This window comes from Chrysemys picta, chromosome 4 (genome assembly GCF_011386835.1).
Source record: "Chrysemys picta bellii isolate R12L10 chromosome 4, ASM1138683v2, whole genome shotgun sequence".
NCBI classification, from domain to species: Eukaryota; Metazoa; Chordata; order Testudines; family Emydidae; genus Chrysemys; species Chrysemys picta.
Window position 1 is genome coordinate 99,826,686 of NC_088794.1, and position 20,046 is coordinate 99,846,731.

At 41.5% G+C, this 20,046-nt stretch overlaps 1 protein-coding gene across 5 annotated transcripts in view; it reads right to left on the minus strand.

Moving 5' to 3' along the window:
• SPRED1 (sprouty related EVH1 domain containing 1) overlaps positions 1 to 6,427 on the minus strand; it is a 103,773-nt gene extending 97,346 nt beyond the window's left edge. For 2 of the 5 annotated variants that reach the window (XM_065593229.1, XM_065593232.1), the window contains exon 1: positions 5,017 to 6,211. Coding sequence is in view for 1 of the 5 variants with exons in the window: in XM_065593227.1 (XP_065449299.1) it covers positions 5,017 to 5,048 (32 nt within the window). In the remaining 4 variants the exon portion in view is untranslated. Of the gene's footprint in view, positions 1 to 5,016 lie in introns of all 5 variants that reach the window. The other 3 variants (XM_065593230.1, XM_065593231.1, XM_065593227.1) reach the window with 3 other exon arrangements.
• Between the last annotated feature and the right edge of the window lie 13,619 nt (positions 6,428 to 20,046).

Here is a 20,046-nt window from a genome sequence, read left to right on the forward strand (position 1 = left end):
CCAAGTAAAAAGTATGAGAATGTCAATAAAATTGGAATGGATTCTCCAGAACTCCAAAACAAAATTATGCCCCAGAAAGAAACAATTTATAAAATGGCAGTGACAATCTAATTAGTGAATTCAGAAGGGACACTAGCAATTTACATTTTTAAAATCTCTCTCAGTTTATATACATCTTACTTGTACTACAAACAAACAGATTATTAAAAGTGACAGAATTTTAGAAATCTATTTTTTTCTATGTTTGTCCAAGTTGCAAAGGTGCATCATACAGAAAGAAAGAAAGAAAGAAAACAGACCAGTTAGTTTCATTTCCAGGGTCAAGGTCTCATATTAACCTAATCATTCAATATTTTGACTGGAAATACAAGGGGATACTTAAAAATATTAATTCTATTGCAATTTTATTTTAAAGTTCTAGGAAACCATTTACATTTGTTTTAGATTTTGTATAACCTAATTTTATTTTTACAGCTAGTCTAGTTTTGGGGGATGCATCTGACCCAACGTTTTTCCCTCCACACTGAGTCTTCCGTGTGTACGTCTTGCAATTGGATAGCTCAGATCTGCCATGACGTGACAGATTGATATACCTCTCTGATAACACTGTCCGTTCATTGTCAAACTATGGACAGCAACATACCTCCGTCATAAAAATATATATATATATATATTTAACAGGGGAAATCTATGACTTGATAGTTAAAGGAAATGAGAAGGTTATATGAACACAAGATCACCTTTCATCCATAAGAATCTCAGAAGAATTTACAAATCAGAGCCTAAATGTACAAGCCTACAATATGCACAAATGACCCCCAAAATTGAGTTCAGAAAAAACAGTAAAGAGGGCTTGCAGAATCAGGCACCACTTCTCTCACTAAAGGGCAACCTACAACTAACATAAGCAACAATAGGATATAGTGAGAAAAAACTGCTAGTAGGATGTCACTTACTTTTGGACTAATGGGTCCTAAAACAGCATTGTATTACAAAATGAGTTTGATAATTTCATCCAAGTTTAGTGATTTTTTAATGTGGACAAATAATGCCACTTAATTTTAACTCTCATATGCAGTGTTGTTGTAGACGTGTTGGTCTCAGGATATTCCAGAGACATGGTGGGTGAAGTTGGCCCAATAAAAGATACCTCAACCACCTTCTCTCTCCATTTAGTAGTAAATTTATTCTGTTCAATGGAGGCCCGGTGATGGAATTATTGGGGTACTTCTGGTCAAGAATGGAGGTATATACAGGAGAGAGTAAAACTTTGCAAGGTGCCTGTTCACGTTATGTATAGCTCAAACCAGCATTATTAGCTCATGTCCAAGAGCATCAAGAAAAATCTTCACTCTTCCACTATATCAAAATGACAAAAACAATTCAACCTTCTTTTTATTGTCCATCAGCCAAGTCAAACTGCCATGAAAACAGTCCCAGCCAGGCCCAGCATGGCACAGCGCACACAAAAATCTACTTGCTCACCCTTTACCACAAAGATGAAAATTAAAACAAAAACTACACAAAAAAACTAAAACTATTTGCCCAACTACAAAAATACCTATCCATAATAAGCAGAATTTTCTATGGCTGCCTTCTACATATTCATTTAAAAATACAAGAAGCAGTGACACCTGATATAGCTTTTAACTTTCACGCCCTTTTATTTCACGGACCCCATTTACAGTAAGATACAATATATTCTTAGATGAGATCAAGCTCTAAACAAAAACACATAGCTCAATCCTTTAGTCCTTCTGCATGAATGGGAGTTTTGCAAGCACAAAGACTATTGACCAAGCTTCAACCATAGTTCTCAGTTACTTAGGCCTGAGCTATACTAGCGGGGGGGTTCGAACTAAGATACGCAACTTGAAGTCGAAGTATCTTAGCTCGACTTACCTAGCCATCCCCACGGTGGCGAGTCGACTGCCGCGGCTCCCCTGCTTATTCCGCTTATTCCTCCTGCGGACGTGGATTACAGGCGTTGATTCGGAGATCGATTTATTGTGTCCACATGAGATGCGATAAATCGATCCCCGATACATCGAACACTACCTGCCGATCTGGCAAGTAGTACAGACATACCCTTACATTGCAACAAAATGTCTTTCCAAGTACCCGTATTTGCCTTTACTTGAAGAGAAATTTGTAGATGAATACATTAAGGTAATAATGTTGTTCTCTCCTCTGTTGCTATGTGAAAGACGCACACAAACAGGTTAAATAGTAAAACTAAGTGCTGTCAAACCACAAATTAAACAAAATGAAAAAGTTAGAGGTTGTTTTAAATTTTTCAGTTATAGTAATCTTGAGTGTTACCTACAACCATAGTAGGTAAAAAAGCTGTTCACACAGAAAAATGATCTTTAAGTTGACAGTGCCTTGTAAGTTTTTACATTAACATATAGAAAAAATAAAAGTGGACACAAACTGAAATACCCCTCATTTCTGATAAAGTGTTGAAGTCACTCAAACATCATTCTGCTGGTCTGTTAACAACAAAACTCCCCCAATCCCTCTAAAAAGCATCTGTCATATATTTGTTAAATATATTGTTTGGATAATTTATCAACACTGTACATAAGCATTTTAACACAGCAACCCACTCAGTACTTCTAACAAGGGGTTCAGGTAACCAGATTCAATTTGTTTTGTGGCTGGGTAACTAGAATCCAACAACTAAGTGCCCTTGAATATTGTTTTTAATTGGGATGCTCAAAATTTTTTAAACAGACTAATTAAAAATATAATTTCTCATACAGCATCCTCTACATTGGTTCAAATTTTTTTTTTTTAAAAAGTGTTCTGCTCCTTTGATATTTAAAAAAGGTCTTTTCAGCGAGAGAGAGAGAGAAAAAAAGGCTGTCTAAATAGGAAAGTGACGATACAGAAGTGCTGTAAAATTCACAAAAATAGAAAAATATTTCCTTTTCATTGACTTTTCAATTTTAGCCATCTGAGGCATTTGTTAACAGAAGATACAGCATTATCTGAGATGTTATTTTCAAGCCAATATCATCTCATTAAGGTTAGACTTATTAGAAACACTAGCATCTGATATTCCTTGATATGGAAATAAATAGTAGTGTTATACCGATATCATAAAAAGTAATCTGAATTGTTTATTGCTATGGGAATTGGCAAAATGGTTAATATTTTGTCTTGAAAGCAATGCAACAAAATGCACTGGTGAATTTGTTTTTTCAGTATTTTGTTTCTGATTCACTATTCCTAAAGATGAAATTACTCTATCTTCTTAACACTCCTTTCCTTAATACATTTTGAAATTTAATAAAAGAAAGTGATTTCTGGATTAATGTCTCTCTTTGAATGCAATCTTTATTTTAAAAACAAAAACAAAAAAAGAAGAAAACCAGCAACAAAATGTACAGGTTTCTCCAGGCTCGCTAACTATAAGCAGTCTCTCGCCCATTGCACTCTGACATAAACCTCTTAGTCTCTCCTCTGTCTATGCAGATCTAATCTGCAAGTCTGTTTAGCACAGACAGTGTACTGCACAGTGAATGGACAGCCAGGTATTTTATGAATGGAGTAGATCACGTGCTCCCAGCACCTCCCCGAGCTGATATTTCCCACATAACTCTGTCAACAAGCAACTTTAAAAAAAAATACAAGTAGACATGGAAATCCTAACGTTCAAACTTCCTACAATAACCAGTCCGTTGACGTGCAGGAAAAGGCCTATACAATTTGCATGGCAGGTCTTGTTGAATGTCAACGGTGACGGTGGTTTAATTTTTTTTTTTTATGAATGGAGATTGTGGTATGCAAATTAGAACGATTCACAAAAAAGAAAACATGGCGACTGCTTCTGCCTCGTTACTGAAGCAATTCACCTTCTAAACCATCTCAGTGTAATGCTTCGTGCTTTACAGACTGGAGCTCAGGATTTCTCAAAACTCTTGTTATCCAACTTTGAAAATGTAGTCAATGTTTTAAAAAGAAAACTGCTTTTCCTTAACGAGATATAGCTTAAGGAATGAAGGTTTTATTTAGAGGAATGCATGCAAATGACAATCTGCCTCCCGCTGCCAATGACATTTTTGTCATATAGATTAACTCGCTATTTAAAATATATTTTTTTAAAAGCACACGACGGTTATTTTCCATCACCAAGAGTTGTCTCTGCACTATGACGAGCCACATCACTCGTAAAACAAATTACAGCAAATGACTAAATTGCAAGTCATTATTCTGGAAAGGATTACACAGCCTGTAGCAGTCAGAGCCAACAGTAAGCCTTACGCAAAATGTTTCTGATAAAGACTGAGATCAACGTACCGCAAAACACTTTGCATTTCTGTTTTTGAACGCCATAAGACACATTTACTAGTAGAATATTATTTCTTCCCCTCCATCCAAAATGTAAGTATCACGGACTAAATTCAGAAGGACAAATATATAAAAACCACATGAGGCCGAATTATTTCATCCAAGCTAGGTACATTAAAAATTTAAGAGACTTGCTTTCCCCTTAAAAAAGAAGTCCCAACAGATCATTTAAAAACAAAAAAAGCCTTAGGGAAAAGTTTAAACTTTATTTACATTAACTGACTCATCCAATTAAAATTCAGGAGCAGTTTCCTACAGGATGAAGCTCCCACACACTAGTTTCCATGTGGAACATCTATGAGATAAGATCTGATCCCAGGCGGCATGTGGAGGAGTGGGGTGCACTGTTGGTATCTGTTTGGACATTAAACCCCACCGTTCCCCAACTTCAACACATGCCGCCGCCACTACCTGGCCACTTTTCTGTCATGCTGTAATTGCACGGCACTTTCATAGAGACTGGCTCCCCATCTTTATGAAATAAGCTCCTAAAACACAAGACGAGACCCTCAGGGTTTCTATACATGTACGCGCAATATAAACAGACACACGGGGACAGATCCAAAAAGCTAGAGCAATGCAGCGTTGAAATGCCAAAATGTAAAGGCCGGGGAGCCAGGAAAGAGAGGAATCCGAAGAAGAGGAATAATATTTGCTTACTCGTTGTTAGAAGTCGCCGTCTCTTCGCTCATTTTTTCCTCACCGTGATCCGACAGCGAGATGGAGCAGCAGCAGCACCGACGCAGCCAGGGCGCAGCAGGAACTCACCAGAAACCTCACCATTGTTAACCCCCAGATCTGCCTCCCCAACGAGAATCACTATCAAGGCTGCAGGGGCAAGTCTTTTATCCGAGAGCCGCAGGGACTTTGCTGTCCGGCGCTGGAGCGCAGCCCCCTGCCTCAGCGAGGGTGGGAGCCGCAGCCCCTCTGGTCTTTAATGGGAACAGGCTGGCGCTGGTGGAAGAGGAAGGCTCCCAGCTGCAGTGAACTCCGCGCCGCCGTCCTCCTGCTGCAGCTCATCTCCCGATGCAGCTACCTTCAGTGCCCTCCTCCTCCTCGCCGAGCGGGCTCTCCCCTCGCAGCGCGCCCCTGGGCAGCAGGGACGGGAGCAGCCGCGGCACAAATTCCTCCGAACAGCAGCGGCTGCGATCCGAGAGGGGAGGAAGGGGCGGGGGGCAAATCACCCACCCCTCCCGCAGCGAGCAACAGCCCCGAGCAGGGAAGAAGCCGGGCGGGCTGGGGGTGGAGCGGGGAGGCGCTGTGAGGCAGCTGGGGGGGGATGGGGCGGCGGGATGCGTCACGGCTGTTTGTGTGAGGAGAGGGGGAATGGGGGCAAGGAGCCAGCAGGCGTCCCGCGGAGGGGCGGAAGGCAGAAGCCCCCAGCCGGAGCCGGCGATAAGTTCAGCAGCCGCGCTCCGTCCCCAGCAGCAGCAACTCCATTAGCCGCAGCCCCGCGCTCTCCTCCCACCTCCTCCTCGCAGGAAAACTGGGCGGAAGCGTTGACTTCAGGCTCCTTCCGCCGCCACAGCTTGATTCCAAATAACCAGGGGAGAGAAGGGGGCGGCAGAGAAAATAATCCCCTCGGGCGCCCCCACGCCAGCAGCTGGAGAGGCCTGCAGCGCCTCCCTTCTCAGTGCCTCCAGGGCAAGCTAGTTTCCTGAAAGTAGTTCCTTCCCTTCCACTCACTTCCCAAGGAGTTCTCGGTGTCACACACACACTCGCAGAGACGCGGAGGGATCTATAAAGCACTGCAAGCGACCCCTTCTCCCTCCTCTGTGTGCGTGTGTGCGAGAGAGCGAGAGCCTGTGGCTGTATGTATGTGAGGGAGAACTGAAGAGAGTTAGCAAGAGAGCTGGAGCTGCTGCCTGCCTGCACGGTCTGGGAGGGTGAGGGCCCAGAGAGGCTGCAGGGCTGTAAGGCAACCCGTGCACAGTGCAGGCAACTCGCTTCCCGTCCTGCAAAGTTGGATCGGCCGGTGCTGTTCCCTTCCTATAAGGGCTGGAGACGTTGGCAGACAGGGAGGCTGCCCTGGTGCAGCACAAAGCGTGTACATGGCACACATTCATCTGTTACTCTGCTCATAAAGTGGGCTCTGCTGCCACACTGCAAGGGGGCGGACCGGGTTAATGCATGCAGCGCTAGTGCTGAGGTTGCATTGCTGCACCACAAAACATTGCACGGTATTCACCGAGTGCTGCTGGGCTAAACTGCAATTGCTTCTATTCACGAAGGAGGGAATGGTTAATCTACAAGGAGCTTGCTCCCACGGAAGGCAATGGGATTTTTGCCATTGAGTTCAGTGGGAACAGGATGCTGCTCCGGTTACATGCCAATAGCTGCTGCAGAATATGCTCATTGCATGCATTAATCTTCTTGCCAATGCAAGGAATCAATATACTTTCTGTAAGCCTGAGCCAATACTTTTCTGTCCATTCAATCCATTTTTTAATGCATGGATTTGTTTCTGACATGCTTGAAAAGGGTTAGCTAATAAGCACGAGGTGTAAGATTGCAGACATGGAGGAATGCGAGAAGGGATAGTGTTTGCTGTCAGAGGTTGTTGAAGCGTGGCCTGACACACTTCAAACAAATGCCTCTCCTTCTACAGTACACGTAGGAGGCCCGTGACTACCATTTATCATTACTATCAGAGTTCGCATAGACACATGCAAAGTGTTTTTAGTTAATCGAATATTTCCTCTTTAAACTCTCCTATAGGGTTGGCAGGCTTCTTTACCAATGTGGATGCACCTCTGGGATATCAGCAACAACATCACCAATGTCTCTTTGTTTTGTCCTTTCTTGCGTCTGATGAAGTGGGCATTCACCCACGAAAGCTTATGCTCCAGTACTTTTGTTAATCTTAAAGGTGCCTCAGGACCCTCTGTTGCTTTTTAGTAGATTATGTTTTCAGTGTGTCCTCCTCTATGTAATTCTTTATTGATGCTGCTTTTAGGAACAACAATAGACTGGAAAATCTAGAAACATGGTTACATTTTTAAGAATGTGCTATGCTTGCCTTTAATCCATCCAGTTTAAATCCTTGTGGATGTACTATCCATAAAATGCACATTACTCACTGTACCGTTTCAGTTTTGAAAAGAGCCCCCTTTATAAATAGTTTCTTTATTGTGTAAATCTGGAATCAGTTTATCTGTGTAGTTTATATTATGACAGAAGAGAAACAATATTAAAAGGCATATGCAGTGATGTTGTAGCTGTGTTGGTTCCAGGATATTAGAGAGAGAAGGTGGGCGAGGTATAATATCTTGTTGGTGAGAGAGAGAGAGAGAGAGACAAGCTTTTGCACTTATACAGAGCTAGGAAGAAGAGCTCTGTGTGAGCTTGAAAGCTTATCTCTCTGACCAACAGAAGTTAGTTCAGTAAAAGATATTACATCACCCACCTTGCCTCTCATGAAAAATATATGAAACACAGACTTGGCCTCCTCTCTAAAACAAACACACAATAAAATGGAAGTACTTGTAACTGTTCCAGGATAGGTATGCAGCAGGAAGAGGGTTTAAAAAACCCATCCCTAAGCCTTTTCAGCTTATATAGTAAACATGTTACTGTAGAAGAGCTTCTTTGCCAGATTTAATTGAAAATTAGAGATACAGTGAAACTTGCACTAAAGATTATCTCCCTCTTTTATGGGGCCACTTATAATTATACCACATGTTTCCAGTATAATTTTGTTTCACTTCTATTGGCCAAACAGTTTCTTACTGGCCACCTTGGGTAGTTGCTTAGGACAGGTTTACCTTTCTCAGTAGACGTGGTGCCTTTTGCGTTCAAGTTTCAGCAATTGCTCCCAGGAATGTTTTTGTGAGGAACTGTCCTTTATTCAATGGGTGAAGCAGTCCACGAAGATGCTACAATGAGAGGTATATTATATTTATTTGTATTACCATAGCACCTAAAAGCCCTAGTCATGGACCAGGACTCGATTGTGCTAGGAGCTGTACAAACATACAGCAACAATGATGATCTCTGCCCCAAGAGCTTACACTTTTTTTAGTTTGTTTTTCCTTCTGTCAATGAATTTCAATAGAACCATTTTTATCTAACACAGCATGATGTATTGATGCAAGAAGGTCCTTCTTTTATACATAATTTAAATTCCTTATAATATTCCTACTGATAGCAATTTGTGTGTGTATAAAAAGAGTTCTAACTTAAATATAATGGAACAATTACAGTAAACTACTATCACCCATTCTCTAATAATGGCCTTTAACACATATCTCAAACATGCAGCAATAATATTTTTCTCTTTGTATATACTGTAATGAATAATCTCTTTATAATGTTTTACTTTTATGTAGTGTTGTTTCGAACATTAAGGCAAAGTAGGGAACCTTTAGTGCACACCAGCAGAGCCTACACGGGCCAATTAATGTGCAACATGATAGCGTGCTTTGGAAATCACATTCCCATAGTCTGCATTACTGCTCTGTGCAGACAAACCCTTACATACTAGTAACCATTTCCAGTGTTTACTGGATAAACACTTAGTTTCTTTTCTTGGGGTTGTTATATCAGTGTTTATCAGTTAAAACCGAAAACCAGAAGCCCTAAATATAATCTAGAAGAATAAAATTGTTATTTGTATCACAGCATCTATGTGAAAGAAGGAAAATATTTTTACTCTGAGCCATAGACACGGGATTATTCTAGTTATCTAAGTGAGAGTGTTTTTCAGTTTACTTTCTGTTTTGAGACTGGCAGATAATGTGATTTCCTGTTAATTTAGTCCTTGTTTTATACTGGTTTCAAAGTTTAAATGGCTAAGATCCTGTAAGTTAATAGTTTACAAAGATAAGTTGATTAATATGTTCCAGTAGAAGAAATGCTCAGGAATCAGTTCACTTTGTAAGTTGATGATATAGCTCTGTTTAGATCCAAATGCAGCAGAGACAGAGGCTCATGAAGTAGAAGAGAATGTTTGGAGAGATTTTTTTAAACGGGTTTTCAAATATGTTGTTTCACTGTGGTAGTTCATGAGATGAAACATTTTGCAGAATATCATGAAGACACAAAGGATTTCAAATAATTGCAACATACTAATCTTCATATCCCGGAATAGTGGTGTGGAACCTGTAGCCTTTTAAACAGAGGCATTCAAGGATGTGTCGTAAGAAGAAAATGTGAGCTGCACCTTGCATCTTTTTATCTAAGTGTTATAATCAGTACTGTCAGTACATGGAAGAGGTAGGGGATTCCAGGTCCTCCAATGCCTCCCACCATATCTTCAACCAGCTATACCAGCTCTACTCCCGGGAACATTCCTATGCTGGAGAATCTGTAGCAGGAGAAATGTGAGTGGTTTCTGCTCCCTTAGGCAGTGTCTGGGAGAGGCAAAGAGAGCAGAACAAGGCAGGGAATCTGCCTCTATGTGTTGATTGTGGCACCTTTACTTTTTAAAAATAATATTTTAGGCCCATGGGGTAAAAAGGTTGGACATCACTGTCCTAAAATATTTGCAAGGCCTAAATGATCTGGAAAAAGAGGTAAACAGTGAGGTGGCAAAATTTGCAGATGATATAAAATTACTCAAGATAGATAAGTCCAAAGCAGACTGCAAAGCATTACAAAGGGATCTCATAAAACTGAGTGTCCAGGCAACAAAATGGCAGAGGAAATTCAATGTTGATAAATGCAAAGTAATACACATTGGAAAACGTAATCCCAACTATGCATACAAAAAGATTAGAGACAGATTAGCTGATACCACTCAAAAAAGAGATCTTGGAGTCATTGTGGATATTCCTCTGAAAACATTCGCTCAGTGGGCGGCAGCAGTCAAAAAAGCTAACAGAATGTTAGGAACCACTAGGAAAGAGATAGATAATAGGACAAAAATATAATAATGCCACTATATAAATCCCTGGTATGTCCACACCTTGAATATTGCATGCAGTTCTAGTTGCCTCATCTCAAGAAAGATATATTAGAAATGGGAAAGGTACAAAGAAGGGCAACAAAAATGATTAAGGGTGTGGAAAAGCTTCCATATGAGGAGAGATTAAAAAGACTGAGATGATTCAGCTTAGAAAAGAGACGACTAAAGGTGGATAAGATAGAGTTCTATAAAATCATTAATGGTGTGGAGAAAGTGAATAAAGAAGTGTTATTTACTCCTTCACATAACACAAGAACCAGGAGTCACCCAATGAAATTAATAGGCAGCAGGTTTAAAACAAACAAAAGGAAGTACTTCTTCACACAACGCATAGTCAACTGTGGAACTCCTTGCCAGGGGATGTTGTGAAGGCCAAAACTATAACTGGGTTCAAAAAAGAATTAGATAAGTTCATGGAGGATAGGTCCATCAGTGGGTATTAGCCAGGATGATCAGGGTGCAACCCCATGCTCTGGGTGTCCCTAGCCTCTGTCTGCCAGATGCTAGGAGTGGATGACGGGATGGATCACTCGATGACTGCCTCTTCTGGTCATTCTATCTGAAGCACCTGGCATTGGCCACTTTTGGAAGACAGGATAGTGGATTAGATAGACCATTGGTCAGACTCAGTATGGCCATTCTTATGTACTGTTTGGAGCATAAACTAGTGATGCTGAGTCAGGTATTCTCTTAGTGTGAATTATTTATTTACAAAATGTACACAAGTCCTGTTTCCCTGAACAGCGGTAGTAACAGCCTGCACACAGGCAACCCCCTTTTGCAGATACATCAGATAAGGCACCACTGCTCTGTCACAAGAGGCTGCCTTGAGCCTCTACCATTCTCCAGGATTCACACAAAACACAAACAGATCCAACTGCTTAAATACACTCTGCACTTTACACCTGGGAAACCCTTCCATCTGCAGGGTCTGAAAAAGATGAATCCTAACTTGCAAACCATTATAATCTTGTACCATAACAATATATATGTCTAATATATACCCCCACTTTATTACCGATGTAAGGATGGATCCTCAACTGTGGCCAAGATACATTTGGTGCAGCTGGGGGATATGGGGCAGGCCAAAGGCAGCTTCGTGGCTGGGCTCATGCTGGCCACAACTGCTGAAATGTATGCCTGGCTGCCAATGGCTCAAGGTGCCATTGTGGCATCCAAGGACTGTCACAATGCAAGCGTGCTCTGGCCTCAGCTCTTTTCATGGGAATCCGACCTATGCCAAGGATTAATAATGGGGGTGGCATAGAGCCATTGATAGAGTTACCATACGTCCGGGTTTCCCTGGACATGTCCGGCTTTTGGGTCTTTAAATAGCCATCCAGGGGGAATTTGTAAAAAGCTAAAAATGTCTGGGATTTCCCTCCGGATGGCTATTTAAAGACCCAAAAGCAGCTGACAGGGCAGCCGCGCTGGATTGAGCCACTCACTTGGGGCCTCGCTGGCAGCAAAAACTCCCCCCCCCCCCCCCGCTTCCCCCCGCCCCGCAGCTTCAGCACGCCGGCAGCACTGCACGGGGCCTAGGCATAGGCCCCACTCCCAGCTTCGCCCCTTCCCCGCCCCCATTCCAACCCCTTCCCCAAATCCCAGGCCCCGCCTCCTCCCCCGGGCACGTCGCTTTTCCCTTCCACCCCCCTCCCTCCCAGCCTTTTGCACGGCAAGCCTGGGAGGGAGGGGGGAGAAGCGGAGCGCTCAGGGGAAGTTGCAGAGCGGAGGTGAGCTGGGGCAGGGGGGGGCGCGGGGAGAGCTGTCTGCAGCAGGTAACGGGGGGGGGGGGCGCAGGGGAACCGCTCCCCGCCCCAGCTCACTTCCACTTCGCCTCTGCCTGCTGCCTTGAGCTCACAGCCGCGCCGCTCCGTTTCTTGCCCCCTCCCTCCCAGGCTTGCCGCGCGGACAGCTGATTCGAGGCAAGCCTGGGGGGCGGGGGCGGAGAAGCGGGGCGACTGCACGTTCAGGGGAGCAGGCGGAGCCGGAGCAGGGGGGTTGGCTGGGGTGGGGGTTCTGGGGCGGCCTGTCAGGGTGCAGGGGTGTGGAGAGGGATTGGGGCAGTCAGGGGACAGGCAGCGGTTGGATAGGCATGGGAGTCCCAGGGATCTGGCGGGGGCGGGGGTGTGGATAGGAGTCAGAACAGTCAGGGGACCGGTAGGGAGTGGGGTCCTAGGGGGGCAGTTAGGGTGGGGGGGTCTCAGGAGGGGGCAGTCGGGGACAAAGATAAGGGAGGCTTAGATAGTGGGTGGGGTCCCGGGGGGTGGTTAGGGGTAGGGGTTCTGGGAGGGGGGCGATCAGGGGACAAGGAGCGGGGGGGTTGGATGGGTTGGGGGTTCTGTGGGGGGCAATCAGGGGGCGGGAAGTGGGAGTGGCTAGGGGGTGGGGCTACCCCCCCCTCCAGAGTGTCCTCTTTTTTGAAAGTTGGTAACCCTAGCCATTGATAAAATAAAGAAAATGTATTTCATTAGGAAGTCATAGAACATACAAGAATTAATAGAATCATGCAAAGTATCATCAAGTTTTCTGCAATTCTTTCCTTTTACATTCACAATTTTAATGTAAACTGACCTATCTAAAACTGGCCTGCCCTGACCTGAACCTGTCTTTGGCATTCTCAACTGCTCAAATATTTGAACTGAAAGTATTCAATTAACAATAAATTATTGTGGTGTGGCAGCAATCCGGTACATCTTGCAAAGGTTACTTACTTGGCAGGAGGGGAAAAACTTAAACCAGGAATAAATTTGATTCAATATACATATTTAGCACCTCTTAAAATGGCTTACACTTTTGCTTGCGAATATCTATAAAGAAATAGCTGAAGATAGGAATTTCTATTTATTCATATTGGTTGGTACACCTCTTACATTTATGATTGGGGAATTATATAAAGAGTGGGAATTAGGAGGGTTTGGGTGCATAACTACTTATCAGCATGGGATTCACATTAAAAATGCCATCCCAAGTATTCATTCCAGGATTGTTTAATTGTGGGAATTAAATCAACAACTCTGAGTTTAGGTTTTAACTCTAAAATAATAATTTGGAAGTGTTCCCCCACAAATCACAATAAATTATGATCACATCCAGATATTAGTGGTAGATTAATTAACACAAAACTAAAGTAACATGGATGTTAAAATTTTCCTGAGTTATAGCATTTTGAGGGAAACTGTTAAAAGTAATTGTCTTTTTGGGGGAAAGGGGAGGTATTGTTTCCTATTTTCTACAGTCACAATCCTAGTGCTAGTTAAACGCTGGGTGGTCATTACACATATCCTACTAATAAGGATTTAGCTGAATTGAGCTGATTAAATCTATATTAGTACTTCAGCAAAGTCAGATCTTGTTAACTTCTAAACAAGATTCCAGATACATACAGAAGATACAGAAAGCTGCCTTCCTCATCAGATACTTTTATATTGAAAATAGACTTTTTCTATCAAATTACAAGAACAGATTACAACCAAATCTCTGTAAATTCTTGCATGATCTAGGTGGATGTGACTCAAACAATCTGAATTTCAGAAGTTATTCCAGTGATTTGATGTGTATTTAAAATAATTTATACCACAGAGAAAAACAAATACTAGCACTAGCTTCTCTCTGTAGGCGATATGGAAGCCCAAGGTGGGGGATGGGTTGCCAGGTTTTAGTTTGTTTGGTCCTTGCAGTAGCGGTCAAAGGGAGGCAAGACAGGAAGACATTCTGTGTTAAGGCATAAACCTGAGTCGAGATGTTTAATCTCAATTTTGTTTGTTTTGCTGGTAATTATTCCTTAGAGGACACGGTAAACAAGGAAGTTTCTACCATTTGGAGAGAATTTCATATCAATTTGTGGATAAAGTTACATGGGTTTGGAATGAACTGTCTGTTTCTGAGCAGGCATCGGACAAACACTAATTCCCATCTTGAGCTCTGGCCTGTGGTCCTGAAGTACTGGAGTTGTTGGATATATTAGTTATGCAGTCTGTCCTGTCTGGAAAAGGCCAGTGAGGAAGAAATGGTAAAGTCTTGAAACACTTCGAGGGTGGTATGTTGCCAGTTTCACTTAAGAAAGTTATGTACAGTCTCTGCACAAGACAAAAGCATTTCTGGATTCTGACATTCTAACAAACTATTGCTGGTATGTAATATTGCATTTTTGGTTAATATCACTGAAAACTCTATGATGAGCCAATTCTCACAGTAACTTGCTGCCTCAGATTTGCTTGACCCTTGTCAGTTGGGATTCTGAGCATGGTACAGCATGGACATTGAATTGGTTTGCTTAATAGACCATCAAATTGGTTTGCTTAGTAGACATTGAATAATGAGCACATCCATGACCAGATTTAGGGGCAGGCAACCGCCTGGGATGCTGAACTTGAGTTGCTGATTTTGTTGTTAGCAACAAAAGGGAAAAAAGAATGTTTTCGTATGTGTATTCATTCTTCACTAATCTCCTAGAATTTTCTGGACCTTTGTAGAATCTTGTGGAACTTTCCAGACTTTCTGTAAATACAGATTTATAGATCCTAGCATGCAAATTTATTGTTTTATATGATAAGGATAAATCATGCAAATTGTGTATTGAAGTAATGAAATGGGCTATAAATGCAATTTAAAAAAAGGTATTCAAACATTTAACAAATGGGGGTGGGGGCCCGAAGACGTGCCTCGCCTGGGGCACCATTGGGTCTAGGGCCAGCCCTGAGCACGTGTACATGTTGGTATTAATAGATCAATCAACTGCCTTTACTGCTGGTCATGTGGCACAATTGACTTGCCTATGAACCACAGTGGGAGCATCTGGAGGTTTACTCTAAAGTATCTCCATTCCTTTCTTGCTGAGAGTATTCAGAGAAAGCTTTTGAGCTACTGTTCATTCTCTTTGAGGTGCTCTTGTGTGGGGTTCCACACTATTCAATCTGTCTCTCTTTTTTTCAGTGTGTAGATGAGGCTGACGGGAGAGTTAATGAGGAGACTTGTCTTCAGTATGCTGCTGAAACTCAATACTATCCTGCTGTTTCCTCCATCTAAACCACTGCAGCTGAGCATCTTATTCAGAGTCTGGGGCAGGAATGAGAGCTAGCTGAAAGGTTCAATTGGGATAAGCCAGAAGTGATGCTGTTTGTCTGGAAGAAGCAACAAGAAGATATGGTGAAGAGTATATTTGTCCCTTTGATTGAGGATGTGTATCTGCCATTTTCAGTCAAGTAGTAGTCTAGGGGGAAGGGATAGCTCAGTGGTTTGAGCATTGGCCTGCTAAACTCAGGGTTGTGAATGCAATCCTTGAGGGGGCCACTTAGGGATCTGGGGCAAAAATCAGTACTTGGTCCTGCTAGTGAAGGCAGGGGGCTGGACTCGATGACCTTTCAGGGTCCCTTCCAGCTCTATGAGATAGGTATACTAGTTCCCGGGCTACTTTTAGATGATAAGGTAGCAGCAGTGACCAAGATGGCTTTTGTTCATCTATGTTGTGACCATTTCGTTCAGATGGAGACACCACCACACCTTTGTCATTTTGAGATAAGAGTAATAGATTATAAAGCCATAAATCACTACTGTGATCATCCCCGCTGACCTCCTGCCTAACACAGGACTTTCCTGAATTAATTCCTGTTTGAACTAGACCATATCTTTTAGAAAAACATTCAGTCTTGGTTTAAAAATTGCCAGTCATGGAGAATTGCATTGTAAGTTGTTCCAATGATTAATTACCCTTACTGTTTAAAAATTGTGCCTTATTTCCCATCTGAATTTGTCTAGCTTCAATTTTCAGCCATTGGATCTCATTTTACCTTTGTCTGATTGATTAAAGAGCCTATTATCAAATTTTTTATTCCACATCTAAATACTTATAGACTGTGATCAAGTCACCCTTAATCTTCCTGTAAGCATCTGACTCTCTCGCCGACTCTCCTCTTGTGGCTGGGAGTGGCATAATGACTCTCCTCTTGCTTTGGTTCCCCCTACCAACAGCCGCTCTGTTCTTGTGGTGGTCTATCTCTTCCTGTGACTTGGTCCTTTGGTGGGCCAGGTCATTTTTACTCTTGCTCCATCCCGAGAAACCAGAGTCTAACAATGCCACTGGTCTGACAGTTTCATATCACAGATTCAGCTTAATTTCAGACTTCTGGGTACATGAGCCCATGGTTCCAGGGTCTTCATACCCCCACCATCTATGGGCCCTCTAACCTGGGATGCAGCCCTGGGATACAGTATGAAGCAGATAAGGTCTGTTCATTCAGACCCTCTGCTGTAGCCTTGGTCTGCTTCCTTCCATGGCCTGCAGCTAGGCTTTTCTCTCAATCACTTGTCCGACTGATGCTTTTGCAGCACCCAAAACCAAGGGAATCCAACCTAGCTGAGGAACCAAAAGAAACAAAAAGGTTCTGGCATCCGACCTACCTACCTCAAAGGGGATCTGACACTTGGGAGTCTCTAGGTAGGCTCCAGCCCCAGTTGATCCTTCCAGGCAGCTTCAAAGCAGTCTCTAATTAGGATTTGACCCCAGCCAGACCTTCCTTCACAGGGCTAGCTCTAAAGGTCTACTCTCCCAGTCAACCATCACTGATCTGGGCTTTTCTTTTATCTCCTCTCTCCAGGCTCGACACTTACTGCAAGTGTAGCAGGGTGAGGCTGATTGTGCCACAGATTATTCTTAACCTCTTCAGGCCCAGTGGGGGGTTGGTACACCCCATCACACTTCTCTTTGATAAACTCAACATATTGAGTTCCATGAGTTTATCATTATAAGGTATGTTTTCTAATCCTTTAATTATTTATATGACACTTCCCTGAACCCTCTCTAATTTATCAAAATCCTTCCTGAATTGCAGACTCCAGAAATGGACAGAGTATTCTAGTAGCAGTGTCACTAGTGCCAAACAAAAAGGTATACCTTGCTACTCCTACTTGATATTCCCCTGTTTATATATCCAATAATCACATTACCCCTTTTGGCCAGCGCATTACACTGAGAGCTCATGTTCAATTGATTATCCACCATGATTCCCTAGTCTTAATCAGAGTCACTGCTTCCTAAGATAGAGTCGTCTAGTATGGCCTACATTCTTTGTTCCTGTATGTATGACTTTACATTTGACAGTTTTGAAATCCATATTGTTTGCTTATGCCCAGTTTACAAAGTGATCCAGACCGCTTGATATCAGTGACCTGTCCCCATCATTATTTACCAAATCTCCAAGCTTTGTGTCATCTGCAACCTTCATCATCAGTGATTTTATGTTTTACTTCAAGTTATTGATAAAAATGCTAAATGGCATAGGTCCAAGAATTGATCCATTCAGGACCCCACACCAACTTGATGATGATTCCCTGTTTACAGTTACATTTTGAGATCTATCAATTAGCCATTTTTTAATGTTTAATTATGCCATGTTTATTTTGTATCATTTTATTTTTTAAATCAAATTATCATGCCATACCAAATCAAATGCTTTGCAGTAGTCTATTACATCAACACTGTTATCTTTATCAATCCTGTAATCTCATAAAAAACTATATCAAGTTAATTTTACAGGATATTTTCCATAAACCCAAGGGATTAATTGTATTATCCTCTTTTAATTCTTTATTAATTGAGTCCTCTGACAGCTGTTCCAATATTTTTCCTGGGATCAGTGTTAAGTTGACAGGCCTATAATTATTCAGGTAATCTCAATTACCCTGTTTTAAACATTGGCACATCATTAGCTTTCTTCAAGTCTTCTGGAATTTCCTGAGTGTACCAATAGTTATTGAAAATCAACATTAATGGTTCAGCAAGTTCCTCAGACAACTCTTTGAAAACTCTTGGATACAAGTTATTCAGACTTGCTGATTTTAAAAATATCTGATTTATTAGGTGCTATTTAACAACCTCCTGAATTTACTGTTAGAATGGAAAGTATTTCATCATCATCATCATGATATGACTACATCATCCGAAATACAGAACATAAATATTATTGATCACTTCTGCTTTTTCTGCATTATTATTGACAACTCTACTATTTCCAAAAGTCTCGGGATCCACCTATCTGAGATACTGCCTCTCTCCCTGGATGATACCGCTGCAACTAAAATCAGCACAGTACTCAAGCTGGAGCCCCTCAATTTAAAAATTGAAAGAGGGTCTGCTAATAGGATATTTTCCATGATGAACCCTTGACTTTAAACTTATTTCCCCATTATTTCAAAATAGGCCAAATCTTTTGATTCATAGATTCCAAGGTCAGAAAGGACCATTGAGAACATCTAGTCTGACCTCCTTTTCAACACAGGCCATAGAACTTCCTCAAAAATATTCCTAGAGCATATAATTTAGGAAAAAATTCCAATCAGGATTTAAAAATTACCGTCAATAGAGAATCTACCACAACCCTTAGTAAATTGTTCCAATGATTATTTTCCCTCATTGTAAAACATTTATGCCTTACTTCCAGTCGGAAATTGCCTTTGATCTTTCAGATTAGCCCATCCTTTCTCCCAGGCTTCGCGGAAGGGAGAGTATAGTGAAGGATAGAATTTTCTGGGAAATAGGAATGTTTCTTTTAGTTCCTCCCCTCACCTCCTGCAATTGGGGGATTAAGCTATACAGGTGAATTTATTATTAAGGATGTTACTTCAATATTTCTCAGGTATTCTCTCCTAAATCCTAGGATAGCTGCTCTTTTTGTTTCAATCACAGCAAATTAGGATATATATATATATATATATATATATATATATATATATATATATATATATATATATATATATATATATATATATATATATATATATATATATATCTTTGGAAGCTTTCCCTCTGTTTGCCATTATATATATATATATATATATATATATATATAATGGCAAACAGAGGGAAAGCTTCCAAATATATATATTTGCCTATATATATAATGGCAAACAGAGGGAAAGCTTCCAAAGATCTACAGTCAAAACTTCAACCCTGTCCTTTGAAGCATAATAAACAAACACAAATAATCCAAACACAGTAAAAGCCATTGAAATCTGATAATTTTTAAAAGAGTTACATTAAGAGGCCTATGCTCAATGTAGACTACACAGGGATCTGTCTCTGTCTCTGTCTCCCTTATTCTAGGCTGAATATAGTCTCTTCTTGGTTTTATTTATCCTTATCCTTTATCAGTCCTGAGAAGCAGGCCTCTAAATCTTCAAAAGGAAAAGCAATAATGTCCTAAATATATTCAAAAACTACAGCCTTGCCTGCAGGCCAGCAACATGGAACAGATAAAACAATTCACCACAGTCTGCTCCAATATACATAAAAAAGGAACTACAGACATATTTTTGTTTCATCTGCAAAAGCCTGTGTTGTTTAGGGGAAGTTGTGGTCTAGTGCATGGAACACAAGACTAAAAGTCAGCAGTTCTGACTTCTAGTCCCAACTTTGCTACTCTAATGTTGTTTGATCTTTGACCAGTTATTTAAAATCTGTGCCTCAGTTCCCTCATCTGTAAAACGGGGATGATAATGCATGCCACCCTTTATAAGGTGCTTCAGAGATTGCAATTATGTACCACTTTTTATCCTTCAAAGTATTATTATTTTTCTCAACCTCTGTGGTTCCAATACAGGGAAGAAGCAAAGAAAAGTGAACAAGCAAAGTCTAGATTGGGGTAGGCAACCTATGGCACGGCACGCAAACTGATTTTCAGTGGCACTCACACTGCCGGATCCTGGCCACTGGTCTGGGGGCTCTGTATTTTAATTTAATTTTAAATGAAGCTTCTTAAACATTTTAAAAACCTTATTTACTTTACATA